Below are 25,638 nucleotides of genomic sequence, written 5' to 3'. Positions count from 1 at the left end.
TCCCTGGCCGCGCCCCATCTTCACGAGCTGCTGGCACGAGCAGCCTTGTCATCTCCTGTTCCTCTTTTCTTTTCCATACGTTCCAGTAGTTTGGAACATGCCGCCATGGTCGACAGACATGCATCGGTCTCGTGACCTCCTACCTGCCTGGATACAGGTACGCTCATCCTTTCGTCGTGGTCCACCTAAGGTGTTGTACTCTACCGTCAGTGCAAAGAGAGTTCAGCGCACCCCGGCCCTTTAGTTCAACAATTCCGTCATCACAGCGTGGCAGCGGGTTGCCAGAGCAGCTGCATATTTGGCCATTACAAGTAACCGGAACGCAAAGCGCACAGGTGGCTTTGTTTACATGGCCGCCTTGAAACAGTCAAGAGATTGTCAATGCAGAGCGACTCGAAATGCGATCCTTCCAGGCAGATTTGGATTACTGTTCGCCGTTGCGTGTGCGGCCGGGTGCCTGCGTGGTCAATGTCGATCGCATCGCCAGAAAGTCGCATCTAGTCAGTCTGTTGTTCGCATAAATCTGTCTTCGTCGTGGGCTGTGTTTTGGGCGCGTCGCTCGGTCATGACAGTGGGAGCTGCTAAAGGAGCAAAGCGCACCATTTCAGCACAGATGGGTTTAAGAGGCTTCGCAATGCCAGCCATCTGTGATTTCTGCGCATCCAAGCCCACAATGGCATGGCCCGAGATTTCAATAGTCTTGTGATTCTGCCCAAATGCGGGCTTCGAAGAATACCGGCGCCTTACCGCCTCAGCCGTGGATTGTCTAGACACTTTAGCTGCGCATCACGACTGCCAAGAGCTCACTGCGGCTGAACACACAGCCCATATTGACCGCTACATCGGCGGAGGTACTAGCTATCCCATCTGCACTCGCCGACATTGCTCTCTGAGTGGCGATTCTCCTGATGCATTCAGCCTTATTTCCCAAAACCCCCCTCGGGGTAACATTGGTTTGTGCTGACATAGGGCGGGGCGGTTGTGGGTATAGCCCGTATGGCTGTTGAGAAACGGCCCCCTTCCTCCCAAGACATATCTTCGTTGTCATTTCGATTAAGAACGCCACTAAATGACATGTCGTCTCCACCCGCCCATTAGCCCCCAACACTGCATATCTTCGCCTGGCTGGTGCCGAGACAAGTGTCAATGCATGTAGGTGTATAGCAAAGAGAAGGAAGAAAGACAATGAGCTACTGTTTAGTGGTCCTTTGTTCCGAGCAGGCGCCTCAGGCGTACAGTAAACTGGGGCATCGCCTAGACTTTCCCTTGTCTACCTGTGGTGTTGTCTCTGAAATAGGGAAAAAAGGGCTGTGCTGAGGCTCAGTTGCCCAGATCATCTATTGCCTCGAGGTACGGGTCGGTTACCAGGGATGTTGCTCCTTCGGCTGCTTTCTCTCAGCTTTCAGCATCAACTACGCGGCCAAGCTTCTCACAAAATACCAAAATATCACAGTCCCTACCAGCCACCATGGAGAAAAGAGACATTTAGCCTACATTAGGTCATGCGCAGGCTTCGGTTGGTGCGTGGCGCAATCGGCGCCTTTCCAAGGCCGTGCAGACGAAAGTACGCCCCGTTCAGGCGTTCACTCTGCATGCCTGGATACTTGAGGGGGCCCACATCTTCCGTGTGCTGTTCCTCTTTGAATCACCTGCTTCGTCCTATTCTTTATCACATCGACCATCTCCCTGTTGTGCTTGCTGTCGCTTTGGCCGTAATTTCTTCTCTTTGTTTCCACTTAGTACACATCAATAAACATAAGCGCAGTCGGCGCATACCAAGGGCACATTCTGTATTATACTTTGTGCGCCTATCATGTCTAATGCGTCCTTTTTCGACTTTCACTGCCCACTCGGGGGTAAATGGTAATAACTGAGCTCAACTTTGATAGAAACTTTGACACTGACAAACTCCAGGTATGCCTGTGCCAGTGGAAGTAATTTCGTAGGATGCTGCACGTCGGACCCATGCTCGAAAGGTTGCGTGCAAGGGAATATTCGACCCGGCGGCTACAATATCTCCCACCATGGTGAATGGCCTGATGCATCCTGCGGAAGTGCTAGTGACTTCTTCACATGTAGTGCAGGCGACAGTTTCTGGGGATGCTGCAAGACGAATCCCTGCGCTGCAACCCCACCAGCAACATGTGCGCAAGGAGACTTGGTACCTGCATTCATGGAGCGACCAGAGCAATTCAACACATACGTATCACAGGAAAAAAAGGAGAACCCTTCAGATTCAGGCAAGAGTAACACGGGCGCTATTGTTGGTGGTGTTGTCGGAGGAGTCGTAGTCTTGGCCATTATCGGAATCATCATCTTCATTGTGCTCCGTAAAAGGAAGAACAAGAAGACAACAAAGGGCGACATGGGTGCTGCCACCATGATGCCCATGATGAACAACAATGAGAAGAACGACCACAGTGCTGCCGCAGGGCATTACGCAGGTCAATCACGTATGTCGACTCACTCGCTTCTCGCCCTGCTTCACCAGCTAACTTTGAGAGCAGCACCTCCTACATACTCGGCTCCAATCCAGAATTCTTACCAGGCCACTTCACCCGGCAAGGGACATGAGTCGTACCATCAGTACGCCAGCCACGCAACCGAGCCACAAGAGCTCCCTGCGGATTCTTCCTCGTCCCATAACAGATTCTCTGAGCTTCCAGCCGGCGCTTCAAATGTCATGGACAACCGACGATTCTCAGAACTCCCCGCAAATGCCACAGCCCGCCCTGGCCCTTCAGAACTCGAGTCACCACACGCCACTCCATTCGTTTCTCCACTGCCTACGCAACAAGAATTCTCCGGCGACATGGCGAAACGAGCTAGCCGTCAAGGGCTTGGTGTTTCGACTGGTCAACCATGAGAAGAGTGATTGTAAGGAGCGATTTAGCTGGGATTCGGTGCATTAACATTTATCCGCATTGTTCTATTCGCGTTTGGGTGGTTTTTCATCCTCGCATACCCTTACTTATTTAGCTTCCATCTACCTGTATATATACCCAGTCTAAAACAACAGAAATAGTAATCCCAAGAATCCAGAAAGATCCATACATATGCACATGTACTTAATACTGCAACTCCTCCTTTCTACCCCCTTGAGCCTAACTAATCCAGAATACCCGGCTGCCGAAAAAGAGAGAGTCTTGGTAATATAAGATAAGGCTGTCCTCGGGCAGTTGCAACCAACAAATGATGTAACCTCCGACTCCCACCTCCCCTCCCATCAACCTCTCAAAACCGCCAGGAATAGACGCCCGTCAGCCTTTCTACGTAATTGTGCCACCTGACTGCGCCGCCACCTACAGCAGCACTAACACCCAATGCGGGGTATGCTTCCACTCCCAATCTCACCCAACCCACCTGAGAAAGAGCTTCAAGCGGCCCTCCCACTCTTTTTCCCACAATCAATACTTTTTGCTTTTGCTACCCACCTATTACATATATACTTTCTCTTCCAAAAATGCGCAAAGTTCCCGTCTCTTTCTTCGCCTTTGTTCCCCGCGCACATGTGCGAGATATGCAGCTTGGCATGCCGCTCTCTTTTTTTTCCAGCCCCCAAAAAAAGGTGGTTGTTCCGCTGAGCATCGCACGAATGAGCGGCTGCATCCTTCGACGTTAGTGCTGAGGTTATCCTGCACGCCAAATGTGCCTAGGTTTATCTTCTCGTTGGCCTTGTTCCTTGCGGGTGCGATGGGAGAGGCTGGGCTGCGTGGATGGCGTACTTGACATGTACGGCATGTGCTCGCTCGCTCTCTCTGCGTGTGCTGGTTTGCGACCTTTCCCCGCTCTTGTCCGGCGCGAGACATACCGCCGTTTTGTTTTCTTTGTAGTGTGTATGTATGAAGGTGTGGCTGCGCGCGCAAGATTAAGGCGTTAGTTTCCGCTTTGGGTTCTGCTGAAGAAGCGAAGGAAGAGAAAGCGTAGATAGTAGGAGCTGGGCACACAGGCTGAGCCCGCGCTTTGCATAGTTGCTGCGGCTTTGTTTCGCTGCGGCTATTATGGCCTCTTGGGGGGGGGGGGTCTCGATCAGCTCTCGTGTTTTTTTTCTTGACGTGATTCCCTCGTTCTTTTCCCTTCCCAGCTTCCTTCCGCTGAGATACATGGGCAGTAGGTCTGGTCGCCTGATTTTCTCTCGGTTGTGAGACCCGGCCAGCCATACTTTCTTGCGGTCTCTTGCGTCTGACTTCTTTCTCTCTCTGTCTAATCGGTACCTTTTTCCTGTTCGCTCTTTTTTCGAGTGACGGTATTGTTTTGTTGCTATTGACGTGATTGTGAGTGGAGGGTTTCGAGTCCACGCAAGTGATAGCGGATACTCTAGTTGCGACCGCGGAGTCGGTTGTTAGTATAATATGTCGGCCTACCTTGCCGCGCGACAGGCCTTCTCGCCTTCGTGTCCTGCGGGAGGAACCTGGTGGGCCTGCGGGTATGGAACGTAAGTGGATTGTCCATGTTTCATCTCTACTTCCATTCTCTGACGTCTAATATCACGGTAGATACTTTGTCGGCTGCTGCGCAAGAGACCCATGCGACATTACTTGCGCCCAAGGCAACCTTTACCCAGGTGCTTTCGATCCAAAAGCATATGGCACATTTCCCGATGCTACATGTGGGACTGGAAGCAAGTTTTATACTTGCTCTGCAGGACGTAAGTACTTGAGATGATCAACCGATCTTGGTATCGGTCTTCTTTCCCGCACGCCATGGCGATGACTGACTTGCACTAGAAACATTTTGGGGCTGCTGCAAAACGAATCCATGTGCCCAATCTGGCTGTCCCGACGGTGATCTCGAACCCGCAATCTTGAACCGTGATGACCTGCGCAGTGCATATCATGCTACCGGGTCTGCAACAACCTCTAGCACCTCAGGTCCATCTGCTGCAGCAAATAAATCGGATGATGGGGTACCAGTAGGGGCCATAGCAGGCGGCGCAGCAGGCGGCGCATTCGCCATAGCAGCTATAATCGGTATCATCGTATGGTGCTTATGTCTACGAAGGAAGAAGAAGGCAAAAGCAAAAGCAGCCGAGCACTATGGAGAAATAAACGGAGACGGATTACCAGTCAACGGCGTGAGCGAGTTCCATAACAAGCACTACCGTAACCAAAGTTCCGAATGTAAGTCGAACATTCTTCACTTCGTCCAAAATGTAGATCCAATACTAACAAAACAACCCACACAGCACCCCCCTCATACACCTCGCCCAACCCCAACCACCCAAACGGCTTCTACCCCCCTTCTACCCACACCTACCAGCACAATTACGACCCCTCCGTAGCAGCCCACAACTACACCACCCCGCAAGAGCTCCCCCTTTCCACACCCCAAACCCCCCAAACCCCCGCCCAGTTCCGCACCCACAAAAGCATGTACAGCCACGCGCGCGGACCCTCGGAGCTCTCAGGCGACGAACCCCGCAACGAGCTCGACTCGGGCGACCCCGCGAGCCCCGAGCTGAGCGGCAGTATAGGCGTTAGTCCTGCGACTAGGAAGTGGAGCTGGGATGACAATAAAGAGAAGATGGAGTTGGCGACGCAGTATGAGCATCCGCACGAGGATAATGCGGTTGGTGGGGTGGGCAGCAGGGAGGAGGGGATCGGGGTTGCGATTGGGGAGCCGCGGGGGGAGGGGGCCAGGGTTATGCCGGTGTGGCGGGAGCAGACTGTTGGTGAGGCGGGGGGTGAGGTGGTGGAAGAGGAGCAGAGGGTGAGGAATCAGAGGGGGAGTAGAGGCCGGGCGCCGCAGGGGCTGGGGTTTATTGAGATTTTGGATGATATGGCGGAAAGGAGGGGGGAGATGGATGCACAGAGGGCGGAGAGGCGGAGGTGAGGTGGGAAAGAGAGCAGATGCTGAAAACCTCCCTTTTTTTCTTCTTTGCTACGTTCAATCTCGTTTACCAGTGTGTGTAGGATATTTTTGTGTGGAGCTCGACGTTTTTTTATAATCTGTAAATCTCAGGGACTTTGGTCTTGGATGGAAGAAGGCGAAGAAAATGATGGTAAGTGAGGATTACTATTTTCAATGGCACTTAGTAGTGGAATTTCACATTCAAGACTTCAATTTTTCAGTTCTTAGAGCCTCACTACTAAAACACGGTACCATCACTTAGGATGATAATCGGGCTACTCTTTGTCTTAGGCCTCTTCTCCTTGGCAACCTCTCTGCCAGACTTCCACGTGCCGGCTTCCAGCAACTGCGCCATGCTAAGATCCACTCCCTCCATGCGCTGCAGCACTAGCTTGTACAGCTTGTCGACCAAGACCAGAGTCATGGCGCGCCACTCGACAATGACATCGTCGCCTGCGCTAAAAGCTGGAAGTCCAGTGCCATCGGAGGAAGCCTTAATGCCGCGCTCGAGGGAAGCGGGCTTAAGTGTCAAGACTCCGAGATCAACGAATAGACCGCCGTTGCGGTACTCAGGCAGAGCAGTAAGCGAAGACGCGTTCTTCCACTGTAGTGAGAGAATACGTGTGAATGGCACCATGAGAGAGTAAGCAAGCCACTGGGTTAGTTTGTGGAACGGCTGAATGAACTCGGTTTCATCAGCACTTGAGGAAGATGATTGGGTCTTCAGGGTAGACAGGGGCCACGCGTCGCCAAGAGGTTGACCGCTGACATTTGTACGGTCTTGTGGCCAGATGGGAATGAGCAGCTTCTGGAGAATGTCCCAGAATACAAGTACGTCCAAGGTTGAGGAGTCGGAAGAGTTTTTCTTCATGAAATCTGTATTGTGGTTGGTGAGCATAATAGGAGATGTAGTAAGCAGAGAATAATACGCACCGACAACATTTCCGGGACGACCTTCTTGGCCAAAGACCTCAGGGTGGGATAAGAGTGATTTTCCAAGGCTACGAAGGAGATTGGCACGAGATTCGACACCTAACATTGGGTTCTTGTCTGTAATCTGGAAGCCATTTGCGAGTTCTTCTGTCTTCAAGTCTTGCAGGCCTCTTCCTGTACACGAAACAGTCAGTCATTTCATGATGAGTAGCCCAGTGCAGGACCTGATACTTACCATCCACAATTGGCTGCTTCTCATTTTTGGCAGCCGCAAAACTCAAGCTCTTGAACATGTACAGACTGGCAACTGCAATTCCCTCACTGCGTTCATACTCGCGCTCCGTCCCTGGTTCCACATATCGCCAGTGGTCACCCGCTCCAGCATCCAGCAATACCGAAACAAAAAACAAATCAATTAGTCGGCGTGTAACCTCCAAATCGTCGGACCCGTCCTTTTTCCATTCCTCAAGTAGCTTGGATATACGGGGAACGTTGCCGACTTCAAAATGCTGCCATCGGCCGTGCGGGGGAATAGTATGGAACTTGTCTGGGCCATAATCGCGCTTTAGATATATAACATCAGCAATCACAGTAAATACAAATTCACGGATTCTTCAAACAAACCTTGATGACAGATGTCACATAATCCGCAGCCTCGCCCAATCGCTCTTCGTGTACATCAAAATGACTCAGCTTTCCAGCTGCGGCTGCCTCTCCAACAATCTTTGAACGGTCCCGCACCGCACTTAGCGATAGAAGATACTTTACTTTGTCATCCATGGTTGTGATGAAGTTTATGAGAGAAGATGAGCGGTCAATGCGAAGCTGGAGTTGAGGGGTGGTGTTGTTAAGGTAGCAAGTGGGGTTTAGCGCCGGACTATGCTAGATGCGCTAGCCTGAAATAGGTAGCTAAGACTTACAAGGACCACTTTTGTGACAGTAGCTCGTGACCACGATAAAGGACATCATCGGTGTCCGCCGATGCGTTGTCGTATGTAAGATGCGAATACGATTTCTCGTATTCGTTTAATTGGCATGAAATGTTGCAAGACTCGTTCGTCCTTTTGTCACAGACAACCAGCCACGCAGTATGCAAAGTGTATGAGTTGAGACATTGAGAATATACATTTCATTACAGAGAGTTTATCGTCATTTCGCTGAGCGATACTAATGAGCTTAGGATAGTAGACATAGCACCTTCTCCCAGAGGAGGTAAGGAAGGAGCCGATTCGGGTGCCCCCGTCCCAGTTCTACCATTCCGACTGCTGCAACAACATCGTTCTTTTGTCAGCCCTAATGCTGACCCATGCCTGATATCTTCTACTCGTAAAAACAAGGAAGCCGCGTAAACATATGCGACCTTTTCTTGCCGCCGATAGAACAACACGACTAGTCCTCCCTCAATATGAAGGCTTGGAAAAAGAAAAGAAAGGGAAGGAAAAAAAAAGGCTGCTGCCTCGAATAATGCATGCTGCTCAGCTAAAGCGCCGCACACCAAGATGAAGATAATTGACAAAGGAGCATACAAAGTGAAACGAGACGAGTGAAGGTGCGGGAAAGACAAGCTTGAAAGATGCTGTGCCAGGAATGCGCGCGCCGAATCAGAACGTGGACGATGGATCCACCAGAAAACACCTGAAGGTAGACCAAGGGAAGGCCAGAAACAAGTGGTGTTATCCATACTTATTGCTGGCACCTGCCACATCGCGTGTAAGAGGTATCATAGCCCGCAATTGCCAGAGATGAAGAAAACCCGAAAGCAAGTGCTGCAGAGACCAAGAACTGCTTTTGAAATGGTATGTTGAGACTAAAGGAAATACCGTGGTTCGGATGCGGCGTTTGTCATTAATGTAAGGTCAATAGAGGCGTAGAAAAGGAATGCTGAAATCAATCATCGCTGTTGAGTGATCGGCCTGGGTCGCTGGTCTGTGGGGTTCGCAACTGTGAAGAACTGCCAAAACTAGACAACTGCTTCTCTGCCTGCTCCCTTTGGCTGTTTGGCTTTCGTTTGAAAAAGCTCATGATCTTGCCCGTTGTTGTAGTTTTCCGGCCGGGGCTCGAACAGGTGGGGGACACGGTGGGCGAATCGGCGTTTGGAGGGACCAGAGACTCTGGTGTAGATTCCTTGACATGAGTTCGCGCTTCCATTTCGCCATTCCTCCCGTCGCGAGTACGTCGTCGTGAACCCATTTGTCGCCACCAGCTGGAGTCGCGCGAGACGTCGGAACGGGCTGCGTTGCCATCTGCGCTCAGCTTATTGTTAGTGTCCCAGGGCTGAAGCTTTGAGCCATCGAGGTTTCCATTCTCACTATGAGACAGATCAACCTGGGAGTGGCTCTGAGGCGATGGTTGTTTTATTGGATAAGGATCGAGAGCTTTTCAATGTTAGTTTCAACGGTTTTGTAGGATTTAAATCAACTTTCAAACTCACCTTGACTGCGCCTGGCATGCGATGGAGCGGTGACAGGTCTGGGACTATCTCTATCCTTGATCATTGAAGAAGGTCTTGTCAATGTGTCCTTGCGATCCGTTCTGGAGCGATCATCGGGACCTGTACCCTGCCCCTTTGTGGCTTGGTCGGATGCGTTTGGAGTCTGGGTGACCAAAATCGCTGTAAGACTTGGGTCCCGACTGCCCCTTCTGGATGAGGTCACATTTTCGCTAGAGCCCATGGGTCTTTGGCCTGGTACAGGGGTAGTAGACGACCGCCGTGAGCTCCTGTCGATGATGGATGATCTTCTTGAGTCGGATGCCGCAGCTACAGCTTGTATTGAGCCAGTCGATCCTCGGCGAGCCGCTTCTTCAGGAGAAATGGTCTTGATCGCGCTCAGGGGTATCTTCAAGGGCGACTTGTTTGGTCCTCCTGAAAGTGGGCTCGGGGTTGGATCGACAGAAAACCCTGATGTCAGTAGACCAAGGTTCATATTCTTGTTCTTCCTCTTCTTTCGGCGCTCCTCGTCTATTCTATTTTCCCAAATAGCCTTGTTGGTCAGAATCTCGTCTACAACGAATTGCATGGCGGGTAGAATGTCCGTGACGGCTTCGAATAGTGGCCTGGCAAATATGTTCATGAACCCGATTTGCGACTCAGCGAGCTTAACAATGTCTTCGCGCACAGGTGGCCCTCCAAAAAGACATGAAGGCATCTCGAGTTCGGCTTCCATGAGTCCTTGATTGCTGAATTCGTCTGTAAGGATATTGGCCCATTTAGCAGCGGTTGGGAATTTTCGTGCCTACAGAACCTAGATTAGGATGGGTTACAAGCATGCGTTCCAGAAAAGAAAACTCACCACATTGCAAATATCGGCACATTTTATGAGCAAACCGCAGGTCAGATCTTTTTGCTCTTCTTGAACCTTGGCACTCCACCCGTCCACAGCTCCTTGGTCGTGAGCGACTTTTTGTTGCAGGTTGCCCAAATCGCTCATGTACTTGAAATGGAGACCCATGTCGGTTGCAAGAATGTTGTTGATCATTAGCTTGCGCATTGCGGTGTCGGAGAATGCACTTGGCCAGTATCGCCGTAGAATCTGCGAATAAGCGGCGCAATGAAATGATTCCAGGACGGAACGGTCGTTGTAAAGTTGCGCCAACGGTGCATTTAATGCAACTAAGAACGCGTTATTGACACCGGGGTGGCCAACATCGTGCCCAATGGCGGAAATCAGCAGCGTGAGGGCATCGAACGGCTTGAGAAGTGAGGCTATCGGCGACTTGGGGGCAGATACGTTGCGTGCGTCGGGTGGATACATAGGCAGGGTACCTATTCGGACGAGGAAGTGGAAAAGAGCCTGGAGGACATCGACAACATGGCGGAAGTTGTGGTACTTGACGAACTCGTTATATGCCGTACGACTGGCCAAGAGAAAGACAATCATCTCGTCTAGCAACCCGTTAGCAGGAAAAAACGGCACAGTGAAATGCAAATGCACGTGCCTTCGGTGATTGCCCATCGCTCCAGCTCGGGCATCTGCAGCGCATGCTTGAGCATTACCAAAGCGCCATAAAGCAGCTCATCGTCAGTAAAATCATGAGCCGAAAATGCCCAGACGCCCACTGCGTTTTCAACGAGTATCTTGCGGTCGTAGTCGAGATGAAAGTCCCTAGGATTATTAGCCATATACCTTTATGCCGCAGCGAATACGCACATGGAGTCGAGAGAATCTCCCACGGTTTCCGGATTGCAAATGCCAGTCATCAGATTTGAGACCATGGCCTCGCGCAGATAAGCATACGGTTTCGCATCGTCGACGCCGACCCAAGACAGCTTCCGATTGCGCTTAGTGGTCAAAAAACTTGCTTCTTCCCGGTTGAACTCTTTTTGTAACCGATAAGCGTGGACAGCCAAGCCAAGCATACGTTCTCGTGACATGGGACTAGTCAGCACGTCGACAGCGCCGGCATCGAGATAACGCGTTAATCGGACGGTATCACCAAGCGGAAACGACATGTGGAGACCAGGCGAAGGGAGCGGACCCGATGTCGATGGTTCGTCCAGAGTGACTCCCGACAGCATGACTACTGGCACGACGAGTTTGGAGAAATTGCGGGACGATATCTCAGAAGCGATGTGAGTGAGCAGGTGCATGGCGTAGATGTCGTCTGGTTCGGTAGTGTCCATGCGGTTCATGCGCGACGACGTGGGCGAGGGCGTGCGTGGTTCGCGAGATAGGCGTTTCATGCGCTGCTCTTCATCAAAGGGAATATCTATTATGACAAAGGTAGGGATGGCGGTCTTGGTGTCATCAATGAGTTGATTGATCTTCTGGAGACAGGCCCGGCCTGTGCTGCAGATGTGTACTGGACGAGGTTGTTAGTAGGAGTCATGACGATGTTGGGCGAATTGCGCTCGTCGTACCTTCGGTGGAGATGGACAGCATGGCTTCGACATTGTCGTGGACCTCACGCGGAGACGTCTTGCCCATGGCAAAGTAGCTCTGGCCCACATTTCCAGTGCTCGTCCGGGCGACAAGCGACTTGGACAGGTTCTCTTTGCGCACATGCTCGTCGTTGGCCCGTCGGTCAATGTAGACTACGTTGCACGCGCCATGGTCCATTTTCTCCGCCTGTGTGCGGCGACCAGCCAGCACTGGTCTCCAGCGCAGAGGGGAGGGCGAGATGGTGATGTCGCAAAATGGGTTGCAGAGGGGGGTGGTGGGTTGAGGTGGAAAAGTTGGGGGGGAGGGGACAGCGTCGTGGTCGCAAGACAGTGAGCGTAGGACGGATGCAAACGATGCAACAGGTCTAGCAGCGTGGGGGATTAGACAAACGAGATGGTGGCAATGCGCCTGGTGGTCCGAGATACAGTCTGAAACGGCGACGTCGATGGGAAGCCCCAGGGATGCTAGCGGAGTCGCGAGCGGCAGGGAGCGCACACGACACGGGGACTGGGTAACTGTTTACAACAGGACAAGGAAGGCGCTGATGGTGAATGCGAGAATGAGTAAGACAGGCGCCGATGGCAGAAAGGCGCGGAGGAGGCGGCTCGGGCGGTGCCTAGCAGTCAGTCTCGTCTCGTCTGTGGGAGCGAGAGCGGGCAGAACGAAGGCAGACGTGGAGCAAGCGCGTCGGAACAGAAAGTATGCAAAAGTGGGAGCAGCGGACACGAAGAGCGGCGTCGTGGGCGGGTGGAAACGAGGGTGGTTGTGGCTGTGGGTGTTGTTGTTGTTGTGGTGGTGGTGGTAGTAGTAGTGGTAGTAGTAGTAGTAGTGGTGGTGATGGTGTTGGTGGTGGTAGTAGTGGCAGGACTAGTGGTGGTAGGACAGTAGGGCAGAGGTGTTTAGGACGTGGTCGTGTGGACGGGAAAGGGCTGCTTAGGCGTGTCAGCGAGGTCGCTACAGCAGGCGCAAGAGGCGACGCAGGGGGTTGTGGTGGTGGGCGTCAGTGTCGCATGCAGCGCACTCGCAGAAGGGGCTGCAGTGGGAGCGGCATGGGTGGTTGCGGGAGGATGGTGAGGGTGGTATATGGGCGTGGGCGTGGGAGAGGGTGCAAGGGCAGAGCGAGGAGAGGATTGATGCAGGCGTGGCGCGGTGATTGGGTTACTCGAGACGGAACGAGCAGGGCGCGCCAGTGCGCCAGTCTGCAGTGGGCAAGTCCCCACCCGCGCCTTCAACAGCACCGCTGTCGAAGCACCTAAGCCTTCTGGAAGCTTGTCGGTCCGCCAAATGCTCCGCCGCGTCATTGCCAGCCCATGCCAGCCCTGCCCTCGCTCGCCCCAGAGCTCAGAGCTCGTCCGCCCCCGTCCAATATTCCCCATCCATCCATCCCATCCTATCCCATCCCCCATCCCCCATTCCAATAATTCCCCAGCGTCTCGTCTCAGCCCGCCCTGCCCTGCCCAACATGCAACCCGCCCAGCCAGTCGCCGTGCAGTGCATCGCCGCCGGTTCGCGCGCTCGTCCCTTGTCTCTGTGTGTGTGTGTCTGTGTGCGCCAGAGCCGCTTGCGCAAGCTTGGCTGCAGGACGGGCTCCGTCCTGAAACGCTTCCCACGGCTGGTCCACCGTCCGTGGGCCTCGTATCCTCCCTCCACCATGCGGCACACAGTGCTGTGCATACATTTACCTACGCCTGCTGCTCTCTACCTGCTACGACTCCTGCCTGCTGCCTCCGCCTGCCACCTCGCTCCCCCCGCTAGCCCCCGTCCTGCCCTGCCCTGCCCTGTCCTGTCCTACCCTCCCTTCCTCTCCCCTAGTACTCTCTCCTCCAGGTGCGCTGGCAGCCCGTGTGCCTCAACCTCTGCCTGCCTCAGCTTCTGCCTCTGCCACCCCTCCAGTTGTGCGCTTCGTCTGACACATCCCCACCGTTTGTCGCCACACAGCCGTCGTCATCTCCCGCCAGCATCCCAGCCAGAGAAAGCTTCTGGAAGTGGCGACGGCGAACACTCCCTCTGTCGCTTGTGGGTCCAACTGTTGGGCCCCCTGTTCGGTCCGCTATTGCAGGCGAAAGATGCTTGCTGATCAACGACGGCTGATCGTGAGCCCCCAGTCCCAACTGCTGCTTCCATCTCCCGCTTCCCAGCTGCTCCTAGCTCGACAGCCTGCCCCCTCTTCAAATAGTGTACTAGACACACGGCACATGGCGCCTTTTGCAATCAATCTGCCTCCCTGCTTACTTCACATGCATGTAGTCTATGGCGCGGCAAATGCGCATCAACTTAGCATGGACATTCCAGCCACTACCTACAAGTAGATAGACATCGGCATGCTCTTCTGACAGCCTTGCCCTTCTCCCACACAACCTAGCGCGCTGGTCTAGCCACCAGATCGGCATGTGTACTGCTGCCTGCCGAAGCCTCGGCCTCGCTACACTACACGTAAGCAGCGCTAGGCCCGTGCCCACCACACTGACACTGTACTGTGAGGTCACTCTGCTCACTCCACTCACTGCAACCAGCGGCGAACAGCCAGACTCCGCGTTCTCCGCCCCAATTTGTCCACATCCCTTTCAACCCTGCCCGCCTTCTTGGCCTCACCTTCATGCTGACCCTTGCCCGCATCGCTAGCTGACGAGATAAGACCTTGACAAGGCTGCTGATCGCACATCTTGGTCAGCTGAAATCCGGGGTCAACGCCTGCACCTGCAACAGCCATGAACTGCTTCACGGCCACCATCCAGGCTCTCGTCCCGTCTGCTGCACGATTCAGCCCATCCCCGCGCCAAGCTCTTCCCGGCAACCATCCTTCCTCCGCCTATCCTCCGCCCATCGGCTCAATTCTCCCTCGTCGCCCTCACATCCCAAATGACGCCCAATTGTGGATTCCATATTGATTAGCATATTGCTGTGACCATGTAACTGGAACTCCATGGCTGCCACCAAGCCAATCAGCACCGAACAGATAGCACAATCGTGGCTAACAATGTGGATATGAGGCTACTTCTATTTCAGATAATAACACCGCAGTAGCTCTCGGATTGGACCAATGGCCCAAATCCTTCCTAAATCGAGCAATCGCGTCTCGACGGAGCCTCTCACTAACACCCGCTTCTAGACCAAAGTCAGATCAAAACTTGCTTTGGCGATTTACCTTTGCCTCGTATCCGCGTAATCTGGCAACTCCCGCCTAGCTACGGATGCCAACTGCCGAATGCTTAGCCACCGTCCAGTGTAAGCTATCCCTGGCCCTGCGTCAATGTCGTCTATACTGCAATGCCCTACGCTAGTCGCCTATAATACACAAACTCGCCATAGTCAGCACACGACAACGCAGCCCAATGTCACACAACGCTAGGGGCTTTTGCATTTCCAAATACTGTTTCTATCGTTCGCTCACCCGCTCCTCTTACTGGTTCCCTCAAACGAAAAATAGCCTTGGCAGGGAGGGTAGATGAGTAAACACTCAGCTGGGTTCGGGTTACCTTCCGAACCTTCTGCACTGGAAGCCCGCCCCAAGGATGTGGCTTAATATTACATGGGGGCCAAACAACTAACTTGGGCGTGGGCCATTATCGTCTCCAGCCCTTTCTGCAACTTCAACTCTCAACACAACTAACTGGCCTTAAGAGCTCTGTCGTGAACCTACATTCTCACACAACGAAGCACAGTGACGCGTTTGTAGGTCAGCAAAGCTTCTAAGCTATCCTGACCACGTACTATGTGGGGGGGCAAGACCATCTGCTAGTTGGACAGGGAATATGTCCCGGCACAGACTTGAGGATGCTGACTCGATAAAACTACCACATCCAAAACCTTTGGGTAAGCCTCTGACTCCTATCGCGAGCAGGCCGTGTGCCCTTTTCTGTCGGGCTCCATACGAGGCATATCCTGTATGCCGAGCGCGCCTAGAAGAACTATCGTGGTCATCATTTCCCAACTGGAAAGGCAAATCTTGTCAGTTTACGGGAATAAACATAAAAATATCTACATACGTGAATGAGCTGAGTACTCACTGAAAGAAAGGAGCGCACGGTTTCTTGATTCATCACCATCATACATATACATGTGTTATACAAACCCGATAGCCATGCTGTACTTCACAGTAACAGCATCTTTAAATCCCGCCCTGTTTCCCCACAACATGCGCACACCTGCCACACACATCCTCTGCTTCTTCCTTGACAAAGCGCCAGCATCTCGGACACTTTTCCTGACTGGGGGGATGCACCAGCACTCGTGCCTTTGCGAGCAAATCACTGCCTTGGTCTCCACTGGCCGCCACAGCTTCCTCTTCCACCCACGCCCATTGCCGCTTCATCTGCTCCGCATCTTCCGCCACAAAGCCGAGCTGCCCACTTAAAGAGGCCCTAGACAAAGTATCAGAGAGAACGCGTATCCTCACCTCGCTAATGACAAACAATCCTGCCAATTGATTCTCCATGTCTTCAGCCTTGAGACGCAGCGGACGCATGGCATTCGCGAACGCCTCACAAAACATCTCAATGCTAGACGCAGGCAGGTAAACAGTCGCCGCACACTCCAAACTCGACCCAATCTTCTTCTCCGCCCGAACCCTCTCTTGCGCAATCTTAATCGCACCACCCAGCGTCCCCACCACCTCGCTCATTCGTTCCAGGCTCTCGGCTTCAGACTGTGGCAGCGGCGCAAGACGCGCCCACGTTGCGCGTGCAGGATGAATACTCTTGTCTTTTAGGGCAGTAGGGACATGATCCCATACTTCCTCGACAAGCAGCGGACACACGGGTGCCAGCATCTGCAGTAGCTCGTAGAAAATCAAGCCCAAAACGCGCTGTAGCGTCTGGCAATCCGACGTATCCCCCGTGTACACTCTATCCTTGAGCGTCTCAAAGTAGAAAGCGCTGAGGTCCATGGCGATGTACTTGTTCAGCGTGTTGAGGCCCTTGAAGAAGTCGTATTTGGCAAAATGAGCATGTGCTTCGCTGCTTACCTGCACTAGGCGATGGACCGCGAGTCGATCTGTGAGTTCGCCGAAGTCGCTTGTGGATGGGACGAGGCTGTTGAAGGACACAAAGGGTGGAGGACACGAGGGGAGAGAGAAGATGCCGAGGAGCCATTTAAAGGTGACGCGGTACTTGTGCAGAGCTTGGTTCACAGACATGAGGAGCGGCTGGCCGATGGTGACGTCGCGCGTGTAGTCGCTGCTTGCAGCCCAGAGGCGCAGTGCGTCGGCGCCCATGGAGTCGTACGTCGGTGTGTGTTTAGTCGCTGCGTCTTGCTTTACACCCTTTTGCTTCTTGCGCTTCACGGGGGGGAGCAGTTCACCGGACATGATCTGGAAGGGGGAGATGACGTTGCCGAGGGACTTGCTCATTTTGCGGCCGTCCGAGTCGAGGGTGAAGCCGTGGGTGATGAGCGTTTTGTACGGTGCTTTGACTGTGGCGGTTGAATAGGGTTGCGTAGCGACGTGGGTGAGGAGCGAGGATTGGAACCAGCCGCGGTGCTGATCAGTGCCTTCGAGGTATACATCGGCTACCGGTTCGTCTTTTTGCGGAGGCAAAAGAGTCCAGCTTGTTCCGCTGTCGAACCATACGTCCATCGTGTCCCTGCCACGTACATATGTGCCGTTGAGGTGCGAGGGCTTCCACGCTGGATCGTCTGGCGCATCGGTCCACCATGCATTGATGCCACGCTTTTTGATGACTTGAACAATATGTTCGATGACCTTGGAATCCATGGTCGCTTCGAGCGTATCGCCCTCTACCTTGTACAAAGCAGGTATAGGCACACCCCAAGCGCGCTGCCGCGAAATGCACCATTGACTCCGACCTTGGATGAAGCTCTCCAAACGACTCCGCCCAGACTCAGGTTTGAAGGCAACATTTGCAATTGCCTTCATCGAAGCATCCTTGATCCCTTCGACGTTTGCAAACCACTGCTCTGTCGCTCGCGTGATGACGGGCTCCTTGGTCCTCCAGTCAATCGGGTACTTGTGCCGATAATTCTGTTTTGCACGCAGCAAACCCAGTTTCTGCAGGTAGTTGCACACGGCATTGCTACCAGATTTCTTGATATCGGTGACTGGTAGACCCTCCAGTAGGTCGGGCTGCTCGGGAAACGCATCCTTGGTCAAGGCGCCGGCGTCGTCTACAGGAGCAAATGCTGGGATACCGAGGGGCATGCAGACGTTGTAGTCGTCCATGCCGTGGCCCGGGGCAAGGTGGACAAGACCTGTACCTGACGAGTCTGTGACGAAGTCTGCGTGGATGATGGGTTGGAGTCCGGAGGCCTTTTGGAACGGATTTTCGTATTGGACTTGATCGGCGAGATCTGAGCCGCGGAGCTCTGACACAATGATTTGCAGTTTGCGCTCGAGAATCTTTTCGTACTCGGGTATTCTTGAAGTGGCGATGAGGATTAGTTCGTTGTTATTGCCTGCATCTTTGACAATGCAATATTGCATATCCCGGTGTACCGCAATAGCTTTGTTTGCTGGTAGAGTCCAGGGTGTGGTCGTCCAAATTACCACGCTGACTTCCTCTTCAACATCCCTCAGCGCTCCAGCTTTAAGTGCTTCTGACAACTTCACGGGATACCGCACAAAAGCCGCCAAACTCTTATACCCCTCATCATACTCCAACTCCGCCTCCGCCAGCGCAGTCCGCGAGCTTGGACTCCAATACACAGGCTTAAACTGCCTATAGACCAAGCCCTTCTCAAACATAACCTTGAACACCTCGAGCTGCCTCAACTCAAACCCCCGCTCCATAGTCTGATACGCATTCTCCCACTCCCCCATAACCGCCCACTCCCTGAACCCGCTCTTCTGCTCTTCAATCGTCCGCGTTGCTAACTCCCGTGCTGCCTCCCGCACACTCACCGCATCCGTCTGCGCTGCATCTTTCTTCTGCGCCTGCAGTGCCTTGATTTCAATAGGCAAGCCATGACAATCCCAACCAGGTATATACGACACCTTTTTCCCCTGTCCAACTTCAAACCTGCAAATCACGTCTTTTGTAATTTTATTCAGCGCATGGCCTATGTGCAGTGGTCCATTTGCGTATGGCGGTCCATCATGCAGCGTAAAACTTGTTATAGCAGATCCCTCTTTCTCCTTTTCTAGCACTATACTGCCATCTTTCTGACCATGTCCTTGCTTCTCAGAGTGTCCGCAGTACACAATGCGGTCGGGGCTCCGCTGCCAGGCATACAGCTCATCGGTGCATCGGCGCAGGTACTCGCGATTCGCAGAGGAGAGCGGTCTAGGCGGGAAATTCGATTTTGGTAGCCGCAGCGTGTTGGACCATGATGCGCGGAGGATACGCGTCGGGGTTAGCATACTAGCATTGTGGGTGGGAGGGAATTGGTGCTGGGAGTTGGGCGGGTGGTGCGCTGGATATTTTTTTGGCGTTGAGGTGTTCGGAGATAAGATGGAGATAGTGGGGTGATAAGTTGCATTGCGGTACCAAGTGTATTTGCAATTACTTGAATATGCTAACTACTCATAGTTACGTGGCAAAAATAACGTATCTTTGTGGTATCTAAGCTGTTATGGTCGTCTGTCATTCATACAATACCCGTATCCTGAACGCCTTTCAACTCTCAATTCCCAATTCATATCATATATTCTCAGTAAACAGTCAAAGAGCTCACAGCCCCATTCTTGAGCACTTCGAATACCATGCCAGGAAATCCGAATAACTCCACGTTACCCACGTCCGTGACACCCTCCATGAGTACACTACCAGCATTGGCAAATTTGCTCTTTCTTCCTGAACTGTCTTCCCATCCTCCAAGAAGTTCGCAGCTGCTCCCGGGACTGTCGCCCCAACCACGGTTCAGAGCCATACCGCGCTGTTGTAATCGCTCTTGCTCCTCGTTTTCGTAGTGCGGTTTGAAGACCTCCTTCAAACGTCCGGAGATATCACCGAAACCCATTTCAGAATTAAGCGGCTCGCGGTACATGGCTGAGGGGACATGTTCAAGAGACCATCTACTTCTCCGATGTCGATTGAACTGGTATGATCCTGGGATATTTCCATGGAATATTACCTTGGTTGCGGTGAGATGGTTTAGAGGCTGCGCGCTGAGTTCTCCTGCGTCCTGTACGTCACTCTCTTGCCTTTCAGCAGTTGGCGAAGGTGGGGAAATCTGCGTGGGCTGTGAGATCAATATGTCGAAGCCGTGGTGATAGTAGTTGTAGAAGTGCTCTGCTGCAGCGATTTCCCGCTCCTGAGCTTCCAGAACTGCTTCGTCATCGTCTTCCCATGCATCCTCATCGTCGCTCCTTATGGCTGAGCCTGGATCTGAGTCTTCATCGGGTGTGAGACCACCAGGAGAAAGATCTGATGCATCACTTGTTCTCCGATCTTTGTGGATAGATAGCCGATGGTCGTTTTTGCGGTAGATTGAATCCGGGGCTCCCAGTTCCATAATCAGATCTTGGGGTGTCGTCTCGCTAAGAATAATCCAAAACGGGGGACTTGAACGTCTCACGAGCTCTATCCTGCCTTCACCATGTACCTTGACTGTTTCAATCTCATCTGGTCCGCTATCTTTCGCTTTGCCTAGCATCAGTGATCTTGGGTTCGAGGGAGGAGCAGTAAATAGAGTCGCACGAGCCTTCTGCCATGATTCCCCATTGAAGACGGCCATGGATGTTGCCGGACCGGTAGCAGAAGATGACAGAAGCGAAATGAAGTCCTTCTTGGGGGAATACGCAGAGTGTTGCACGGGAAAATTAAAGGCTATGCCTGGATATGATAGGTTGTATGTTCCCATTGCGTTTGGATCTTCCGACTTTGGTGGCACATACTCTCCGCCATAAGTCGGTCCTAGTAGCTTGTCGTAGACATGCCTGAACCTCGGACCCGGCGGGCCCGCTGAGAAGCCTCCATCTGCAGGCTTGTATACATCGATATCCTTGTATACCAGTCGGGCTTTTGCGAAATCGAGCACTTCAATAAGGCGTAGCCGCTGATCAGGACCGTCGAACTGTAGGCGCAGACCGTTGTCAGGGAGGACGACTTGTACTGCAGACGAAATAGGGTGGAAGTCGTCGTGGTAGAGCTGGAAGCGCGGAAAGGTCTTGACTTCGGCTTTGATGGTCGTCAGTACTTCGTGCAGTGAGCAACCGAGGGCTGTGTTCCAGTCAGCTTGGTACTGCGCAAAGGTTGTTGTAACAGACTCATGAAGCCTATGCTGCGACCTGGCTGTAACTGCATGTTTCCATCCTCCATGGTGGGCCTTGTGGAGATGTATAGGATACAGGTGTTTGAAGAGAGTGTAGTAGGCTTGCTAGCGGATGTGCTGCTACCTAGCTCACAGATGATAGGGATGAGCTCGTGCCCTTGTCCACGAGGACAGATGACACGCCCACAGGATAGACCCAACGCAGAACACGGGGCGATGAACGGCCTTGGCACTGCAATAGCGCGGTGTATCTAGTAGAAATGCAGCCGTCCAGGTATTGTACAGTAGATGCACGAGGGGTGGCGGGGCTTCAGGGTCCGTCTCTAGCACACCTAATCCATGGATTCGGAAAGGCGTGAAGGATAGCAGAGCAGTACCGGACTAAACGGCCTGTAAATCGATTAAATCCCAATATCAGCCTCTTTTTCGCAATAGACACAAAGACATGCAAGTGGAAGTCTGCATTGACGTAGCGCGAGGGGTTCGTGAAGGGACGGCGCGTAGTCTAAGCTTGGACGCTTCGGGATCCCTGCAACATGTGTTTACCGATTGTTTACTTTGCTGCTTCGACACAACACCAAACGCCCGCCATACTAACCACCAGCACAAGTACGCTCACCACACACAGAGCGTCATCATGTCTGGCCTACCGAGACCAGGGGCGCAGGCCAAGCGCACCACAACAGCAATGCGCCCTCCAACGACGCGACCACCACATCTAGCGCGTGGACGGTCAGGAACACCCGCCATGGACGGCCGCACGTCAAGAGCAGAATCAGTGGCTTCGACAACAAGGGCACTGCGATCATCGCCCCTTAAGCGCCAAGCCCGGGAGTTCGAGATCGATGGAGAAGAGACCAACATCAATGTTGTCGTCCGATGTAGAGGGCGCAACGACCGTGAGGTGCGCGAAAACAGCGGCGTCGTCGTGTCAACCAACGGAATCAAGGGTTCGACTGTAGACTTATCCATGGGACCTAGTGCGACCAGCAACAAGACATATCAATTCGACAAAGTTTTTTCTCCCGCAGCCGATCAGAGCATGATCTTCGATGAGGTCGTTTCGCCAATTTTGAATGAGGTAATTTGAGAAGATGCCGTCTATGGCTGCAGCGGCTGACAATCACCATAGGTCGTTGACGGCTTCAATTGCACAATTTTTGCCTATGGCCAAACCGGCACTGGCAAAACCTACACCATGACTGGTGATATCTCCAACGTCCTGCCACTCCCAGACGCTGCCGGAATAGTACCGCGTGTACTGCACGCCCTTTTCGACCGCCTTGAAGCTGATGGGATTGAGAACTCTGTAAAGTGCTCCTTCATCGAGTTGTACAACGAAGAGCTGCGCGATCTCCTATCCCCGGACGATGCCACAAAACTCAAAATCTATGATGACAACAGCAAGAAGGGTTCTACCACTACTTTGGTGCAGGGTATGGAGGAATGCCATCTCAAGACTGCGTCCGAGGGTATCAAGCTCCTGGCCAATGGAAGTCACAAGCGACAAGTCGCAGCGACAAAGTGCAACGACCTCAGTTCACGAAGTCATACCGTCTTTACCATTACCGTATATATCAAGCGAACAACAGAAGATGGCCAGGAATACCTCAGCGCCGGAAAACTCAACTTGGTCGATCTTGCTGGTAGTGAAAACATCCAGCGCAGTGGAGCTGAGAACAAGCGTGCTGCAGAAGCCGGTCTGATCAACAAGAGTTTGCTAACATTGGGTCGCGTTATCAATGCGCTGGTCGAACGCAGCTCTCATATCCCCTACAGGGAGTCGAAGCTGACCCGTCTGCTTCAAGACTCACTAGGTGGTCGAACAAAAACCTGCATCATTGCAACCTTGTCGCCAGCTAAGAGCAACCTCGAGGAAACCATCTCCACCCTAGACTACGCCTTCCGCGCAAAGAACATCCGGAACAAACCCCAGGTCAACCAGCCAATCAACAAGAAAACCCTACTGAAAGAGTACACCATGGAAATCGAGAAGCTAAAGAGCGAGCTGATAGCAACACGGCAACGAAATGGTGTTTATCTTACCCAGGAAAACTACGATGAGATTACGACGATAAGCGAGTCGAGACGCATTCTTAGTGAGGAGCAGCGCGAACGGCTCGATACTATGGAGGTCAACCTCCGCACAAAGGTTGAAGACCTGTTCAAATTGACGACCAAGTTCCAAACACTCAAGAAAGATAATGAACAGACGCAACTGGCGTTGGATGGCACAAAGGGTATCCTGGAGAAGACGGAGATTGTTTTAAACCACACTCGTCAAAACCTAGATGAGGAGACGGAGCTACGTAAGGCACACCAAAAGACTGAAGAAGAGTTGGCAGAAGTGGGACGGGACATGATGTCAACTCTGGGCAAGACAACATCAGCAATCGATGGCTTGAGATCCAAAATCCGCAGGAAATCAGAGCTACAGTCACAAAACCGACGTAATTGGAATTCTTCGCAAACGCAGGTTGTAGACACCACTCGCCTAGTTGAGGACCGGATCGAGGAGTTCCAACATCAGCAAGAACAACTGATGGATGCCATTTCGGAGCGTATGCAGACATTTGTCCGGGACGAACTTGAGAAGTTGGGCGCTTCGCAATCTTTCTTGCAGGAGAAGATGGAAGCGTACCAAACATCCGAGGCGGAGGTTAACGGACAGACTGCGCAAGCGCGCGATCACATGAACGAGGTCCTCGAGGAGATTAAGACACTGCGTGAGGAGGTGAAGTCCAAGATCGGTGCAGGCCTCGATGAGCTTTCTGCTGCAGCAGAGACCATTTCAGAAAACATCATCACGGAATTGGATGCCTTCCACACGCAAGTCCACTCATCTTACGCAAGTCTAGGCCGCGACTTCAAGACCACATTCGACGACTTGGTCAAGGATTTGAACGACCAGCAAGCCGAAAATGAACGACTGCACCAGCAGGTTGTAGAAGCCAACACAGCTTTGATCGAGGCACACAAGGCGTCTGAGGGCCAGCTTGCGAAACTCGTAGATGCGGAGAAGCAGAAATCTGCCGAGGACCGGCAGGAGTTGTTGGCACAAATCACCGCGCTTATGACTGCAAACGCAGATGCACAGGAGAAGAGGCTGGAAGAAAGGCTCTCTGCTGTGCGTGGAGAGATTGTCGCTGCCAACACTGCATTCGAAGCCAAGCAGGGTGCCTACACAGAAGGCGTCAACGCGTGGTCAGACAAATCAAGAGACATCCTGGCAGGCGTATCGAAATCGAGAGAGACTGTCAAGATCAAGATCAAGTCAGACTTTGCTGTAAGTGTATCATGTCATCTTTTACTTCACACGCTAATGTTGATCAGGCTGCAACCGAACATGCTACCTCGATCAAGGAGACCACAACATCTGTTCATGAAAGTACCGTCAAAACGGTCGAAGCCCAGATGGCGCATCTGGACACTCAGTTGCAATCTTTGGACGACATCGTTTCTCGTATCCGTGAGCAGAACAATGCTCACCACGCTGCGCATACAACATCGCTCGCTGCACTCTCTTCAACAGTAGGAGCCTCGTACTCGAGCATAGGAGAACACTTGGCTTCTTCCTTTGATCGCGTCCAGTCCCTTGAGTCCGAAATGTCAGCACATACAACTGGTTTGAAGGAGACACTACCGTCGCTGTCTGCTGAATCAGATATTCGCGCACCACTCCACGAGCTCCGTGAAACTGTCGCCAACCAGAATCTCATCGAGTACAACCCCACTGGCGAGACACCTCAACGCGTATCCTACAACATCCCCTCGACCCTTCCTCGCACCGAAGCTCACGAAAATATTATTTCTCGTCTCCGCAACCGCCCCACATCGTCCGACAGTAACGTTCGCAGTCCATCCAAGCAACCCATCTTCAACGACGCCACAAATTCTCTCAGCCTCGCCTCACCGACCAGCATATTTTCACCTACTGCCACCAAGCTCGAGTTCCCCTTGATTAGTGCGCATGCCCACACAATATCGCATCTCCCCACAGGCGGAGGCAACCCCTCTTCTCTGCGGGAGCTAGATGTTAACGTGGTGGCGCAGGAAGCTCATACGCAGCCTCTTCCCCATCTCGCATCCCAGTCTTCTTCCGACTCGCTGGCCAGCGGGCTGCTGCCAAGCAAGAACAAGCGTACAAGTGGCGAAGAGGCGAGTAAGCTGCCGATGAAGAAGATGAGGAAGACGGTAGGGATTGCTGGTGAGAAGACTGATAGGGAGAATATCACGAATTTTGGGAATAGCGTCGGGCCTGGGTTGGCAGCTGGACGCAAATTGAGGAGTCATGGGGGTAATACCTAGGTTTTAGGGTTTCTCTTTCATCGTTGAATTGTTCTGGTTGTATATGGGTGTGAAGAGGGATCGGTCTCAGTACGGCTTCTACAATCACATTTCCATGCATAGTATCACGGCGTTTTTTTCTCTCTTGGGTGGGAACAACTGACCTAGGGCTGTGTCACTTGTATATCAATCCCTTTTGTCTCTCTGGGTAACGCGGTGTTTTTGGTTATTTCTGGGCTCGGCTTTCGCGCATGGTAAAATAAGGCGTGATGGAATGAATCTACTATTTCATGTGTTCAAATGAGTGCTTGTTCTTTTTTTTTCCCTCTTTTTCCTTGTGTTTGACCAAGTGGATCTATATAGTGTCAAAAAGAGAGTCATGGACGCAAATGTATATGGAATCTGGGATATCCAAAAATGATGCAAGTGTGAGAAATACATACATACCTCTTTACAACTAGTTTTCTTCCTCCCTCCTTTCTGCGAGGTGTAAGTAACGGGGGGGGGGGGGGGGGGGGGGGGA

The 25,638-nt window shown here is 52.6% G+C and overlaps 8 protein-coding genes across 8 annotated transcripts; 3 read left to right on the top strand and 5 right to left on the bottom strand.

The window, feature by feature from the left end:
* Positions 1–159: 159 nt before the first annotated feature.
* On the top strand, positions 160–813 carry COCSADRAFT_305748 (uncharacterized protein). Its single transcript, XM_007700405.1, has one exon. It carries the CDS (start codon positions 350–352, stop codon positions 704–706), a length of 357 nt encoding a protein of 118 aa, XP_007698595.1. The 5' UTR covers positions 160–349; the 3' UTR covers positions 707–813.
* Positions 814–1,813: 1,000 nt separating this feature from the next.
* On the top strand, positions 1,814–3,152 carry COCSADRAFT_354626 (uncharacterized protein; the record flags this gene model as incomplete). Its single annotated transcript, XM_007700404.1, has 3 exons — positions 1,814–1,863; positions 1,915–2,453; positions 2,508–3,152. The coding sequence occupies 3 exons, from the start codon at positions 1,814–1,816 to the stop codon at positions 2,864–2,866; spliced, it is 948 nt and encodes a 315-aa protein (XP_007698594.1). The 3' UTR covers positions 2,867–3,152.
* A 1,200-nt stretch (positions 3,153–4,352) lies between these two features.
* COCSADRAFT_25088 (uncharacterized protein) lies at positions 4,353–5,832 on the top strand (the record flags this gene model as incomplete). Its single annotated transcript, XM_007700064.1, has 4 exons — positions 4,353–4,435; positions 4,497–4,648; positions 4,728–5,120; positions 5,186–5,832. 4 exons carry the CDS (start codon positions 4,353–4,355, stop codon positions 5,830–5,832), a joined length of 1,275 nt encoding a protein of 424 aa, XP_007698254.1.
* A 256-nt stretch (positions 5,833–6,088) lies between these two features.
* Positions 6,089–7,563, bottom strand: COCSADRAFT_159101 (uncharacterized protein; the record flags this gene model as incomplete). Its single annotated transcript, XM_007700403.1, has 4 exons — positions 6,089–6,726; positions 6,784–6,957; positions 7,019–7,346; positions 7,408–7,563. The coding sequence occupies 4 exons, from the start codon at positions 7,561–7,563 to the stop codon at positions 6,089–6,091; spliced, it is 1,296 nt and encodes a 431-aa protein (XP_007698593.1).
* Positions 7,564–7,889: 326 nt separating this feature from the next.
* Positions 7,890–8,579, bottom strand: COCSADRAFT_305723 (uncharacterized protein). The gene has a single exon (XM_007700402.1). The coding sequence runs from the start codon at positions 8,486–8,488 to the stop codon at positions 7,916–7,918; it is 573 nt and encodes a 190-aa protein (XP_007698592.1). The 5' UTR covers positions 8,489–8,579; the 3' UTR covers positions 7,890–7,915.
* COCSADRAFT_305722 (uncharacterized protein) lies at positions 8,580–12,102 on the bottom strand. Its single transcript, XM_007700401.1, has 6 exons — positions 11,642–12,102; positions 10,932–11,583; positions 10,720–10,886; positions 10,074–10,666; positions 9,215–10,016; positions 8,580–9,158 (listed from the first exon to the last, which is right to left on the bottom strand). Exons 1-6 carry the CDS (start codon positions 11,838–11,840, stop codon positions 8,671–8,673), a joined length of 2,901 nt encoding a protein of 966 aa, XP_007698591.1. The 5' UTR covers positions 11,841–12,102; the 3' UTR covers positions 8,580–8,670.
* Positions 12,103–15,622: 3,520 nt separating this feature from the next.
* On the bottom strand, positions 15,623–19,041 carry COCSADRAFT_35497 (uncharacterized protein). Its single transcript, XM_007700137.1, has one exon. The coding sequence runs from the start codon at positions 18,973–18,975 to the stop codon at positions 15,772–15,774; it is 3,204 nt and encodes a 1,067-aa protein (XP_007698327.1). The 5' UTR covers positions 18,976–19,041; the 3' UTR covers positions 15,623–15,771.
* Positions 19,042–19,077: 36 nt separating this feature from the next.
* Positions 19,078–21,274, bottom strand: COCSADRAFT_35496 (uncharacterized protein). The gene is made up of 2 exons (XM_007700136.1): positions 20,824–21,274; positions 19,078–20,776 (listed from the first exon to the last, which is right to left on the bottom strand). The coding sequence occupies exons 1-2, from the start codon at positions 20,873–20,875 to the stop codon at positions 19,266–19,268; spliced, it is 1,563 nt and encodes a 520-aa protein (XP_007698326.1). The 5' UTR covers positions 20,876–21,274; the 3' UTR covers positions 19,078–19,265.
* Between the last annotated feature and the right edge of the window lie 4,364 nt (positions 21,275–25,638).

The sequence above is a fragment of the Bipolaris sorokiniana genome, assembly GCF_000338995.1.
Source record: "Bipolaris sorokiniana ND90Pr unplaced genomic scaffold COCSAscaffold_5, whole genome shotgun sequence".
NCBI classification, from domain to species: domain Eukaryota; kingdom Fungi; phylum Ascomycota; class Dothideomycetes; order Pleosporales; family Pleosporaceae; genus Bipolaris; species Bipolaris sorokiniana.
The sequence above is the reverse complement of the archived record's forward strand: the minus strand, read 5'-3'. Positions and strand labels throughout refer to the sequence as shown.

Bases quoted from the DNA above. Each gene is read 5' to 3' on its own strand.
- COCSADRAFT_35496 (XM_007700136.1), bottom strand. From the start codon at position 20,875: ATGGAGGATGGAAACATGCAGTTACAGCCAGGTCGCAGCATAGGCTTC. The intron at 20,777-20,823 runs GTCTGTTACAAC...ACTGGAACACAG, and splicing joins TCGCAGCATAGGCTTCATGA to CCCTCGGTTGCTCACTGCAC.
- COCSADRAFT_305748 (XM_007700405.1), top strand. From the start codon at position 350: ATGGCCGCCTTGAAACAGTCAAGAGATTGTCAATGCAGAGCGACTCGA.
- COCSADRAFT_305722 (XM_007700401.1), bottom strand. From the start codon at position 11,840: ATGGACCATGGCGCGTGCAACGTAGTCTACATTGACCGACGGGCCAAC. The intron at 10,887-10,931 runs GTGCGTATTCGC...TAATAATCCTAG, and splicing joins GGAGATTCTCTCGACTCCAT to GGACTTTCATCTCGACTACG. The intron at 9,159-9,214 runs GTGAGTTTGAAA...AACATTGAAAAG, and splicing joins GCATGCCAGGCGCAGTCAAG to CTCTCGATCCTTATCCAATA.
- COCSADRAFT_305723 (XM_007700402.1), bottom strand. From the start codon at position 8,488: ATGTGGCAGGTGCCAGCAATAAGTATGGATAACACCACTTGTTTCTGG.
- COCSADRAFT_35497 (XM_007700137.1), bottom strand. From the start codon at position 18,975: ATGCTAACCCCGACGCGTATCCTCCGCGCATCATGGTCCAACACGCTG.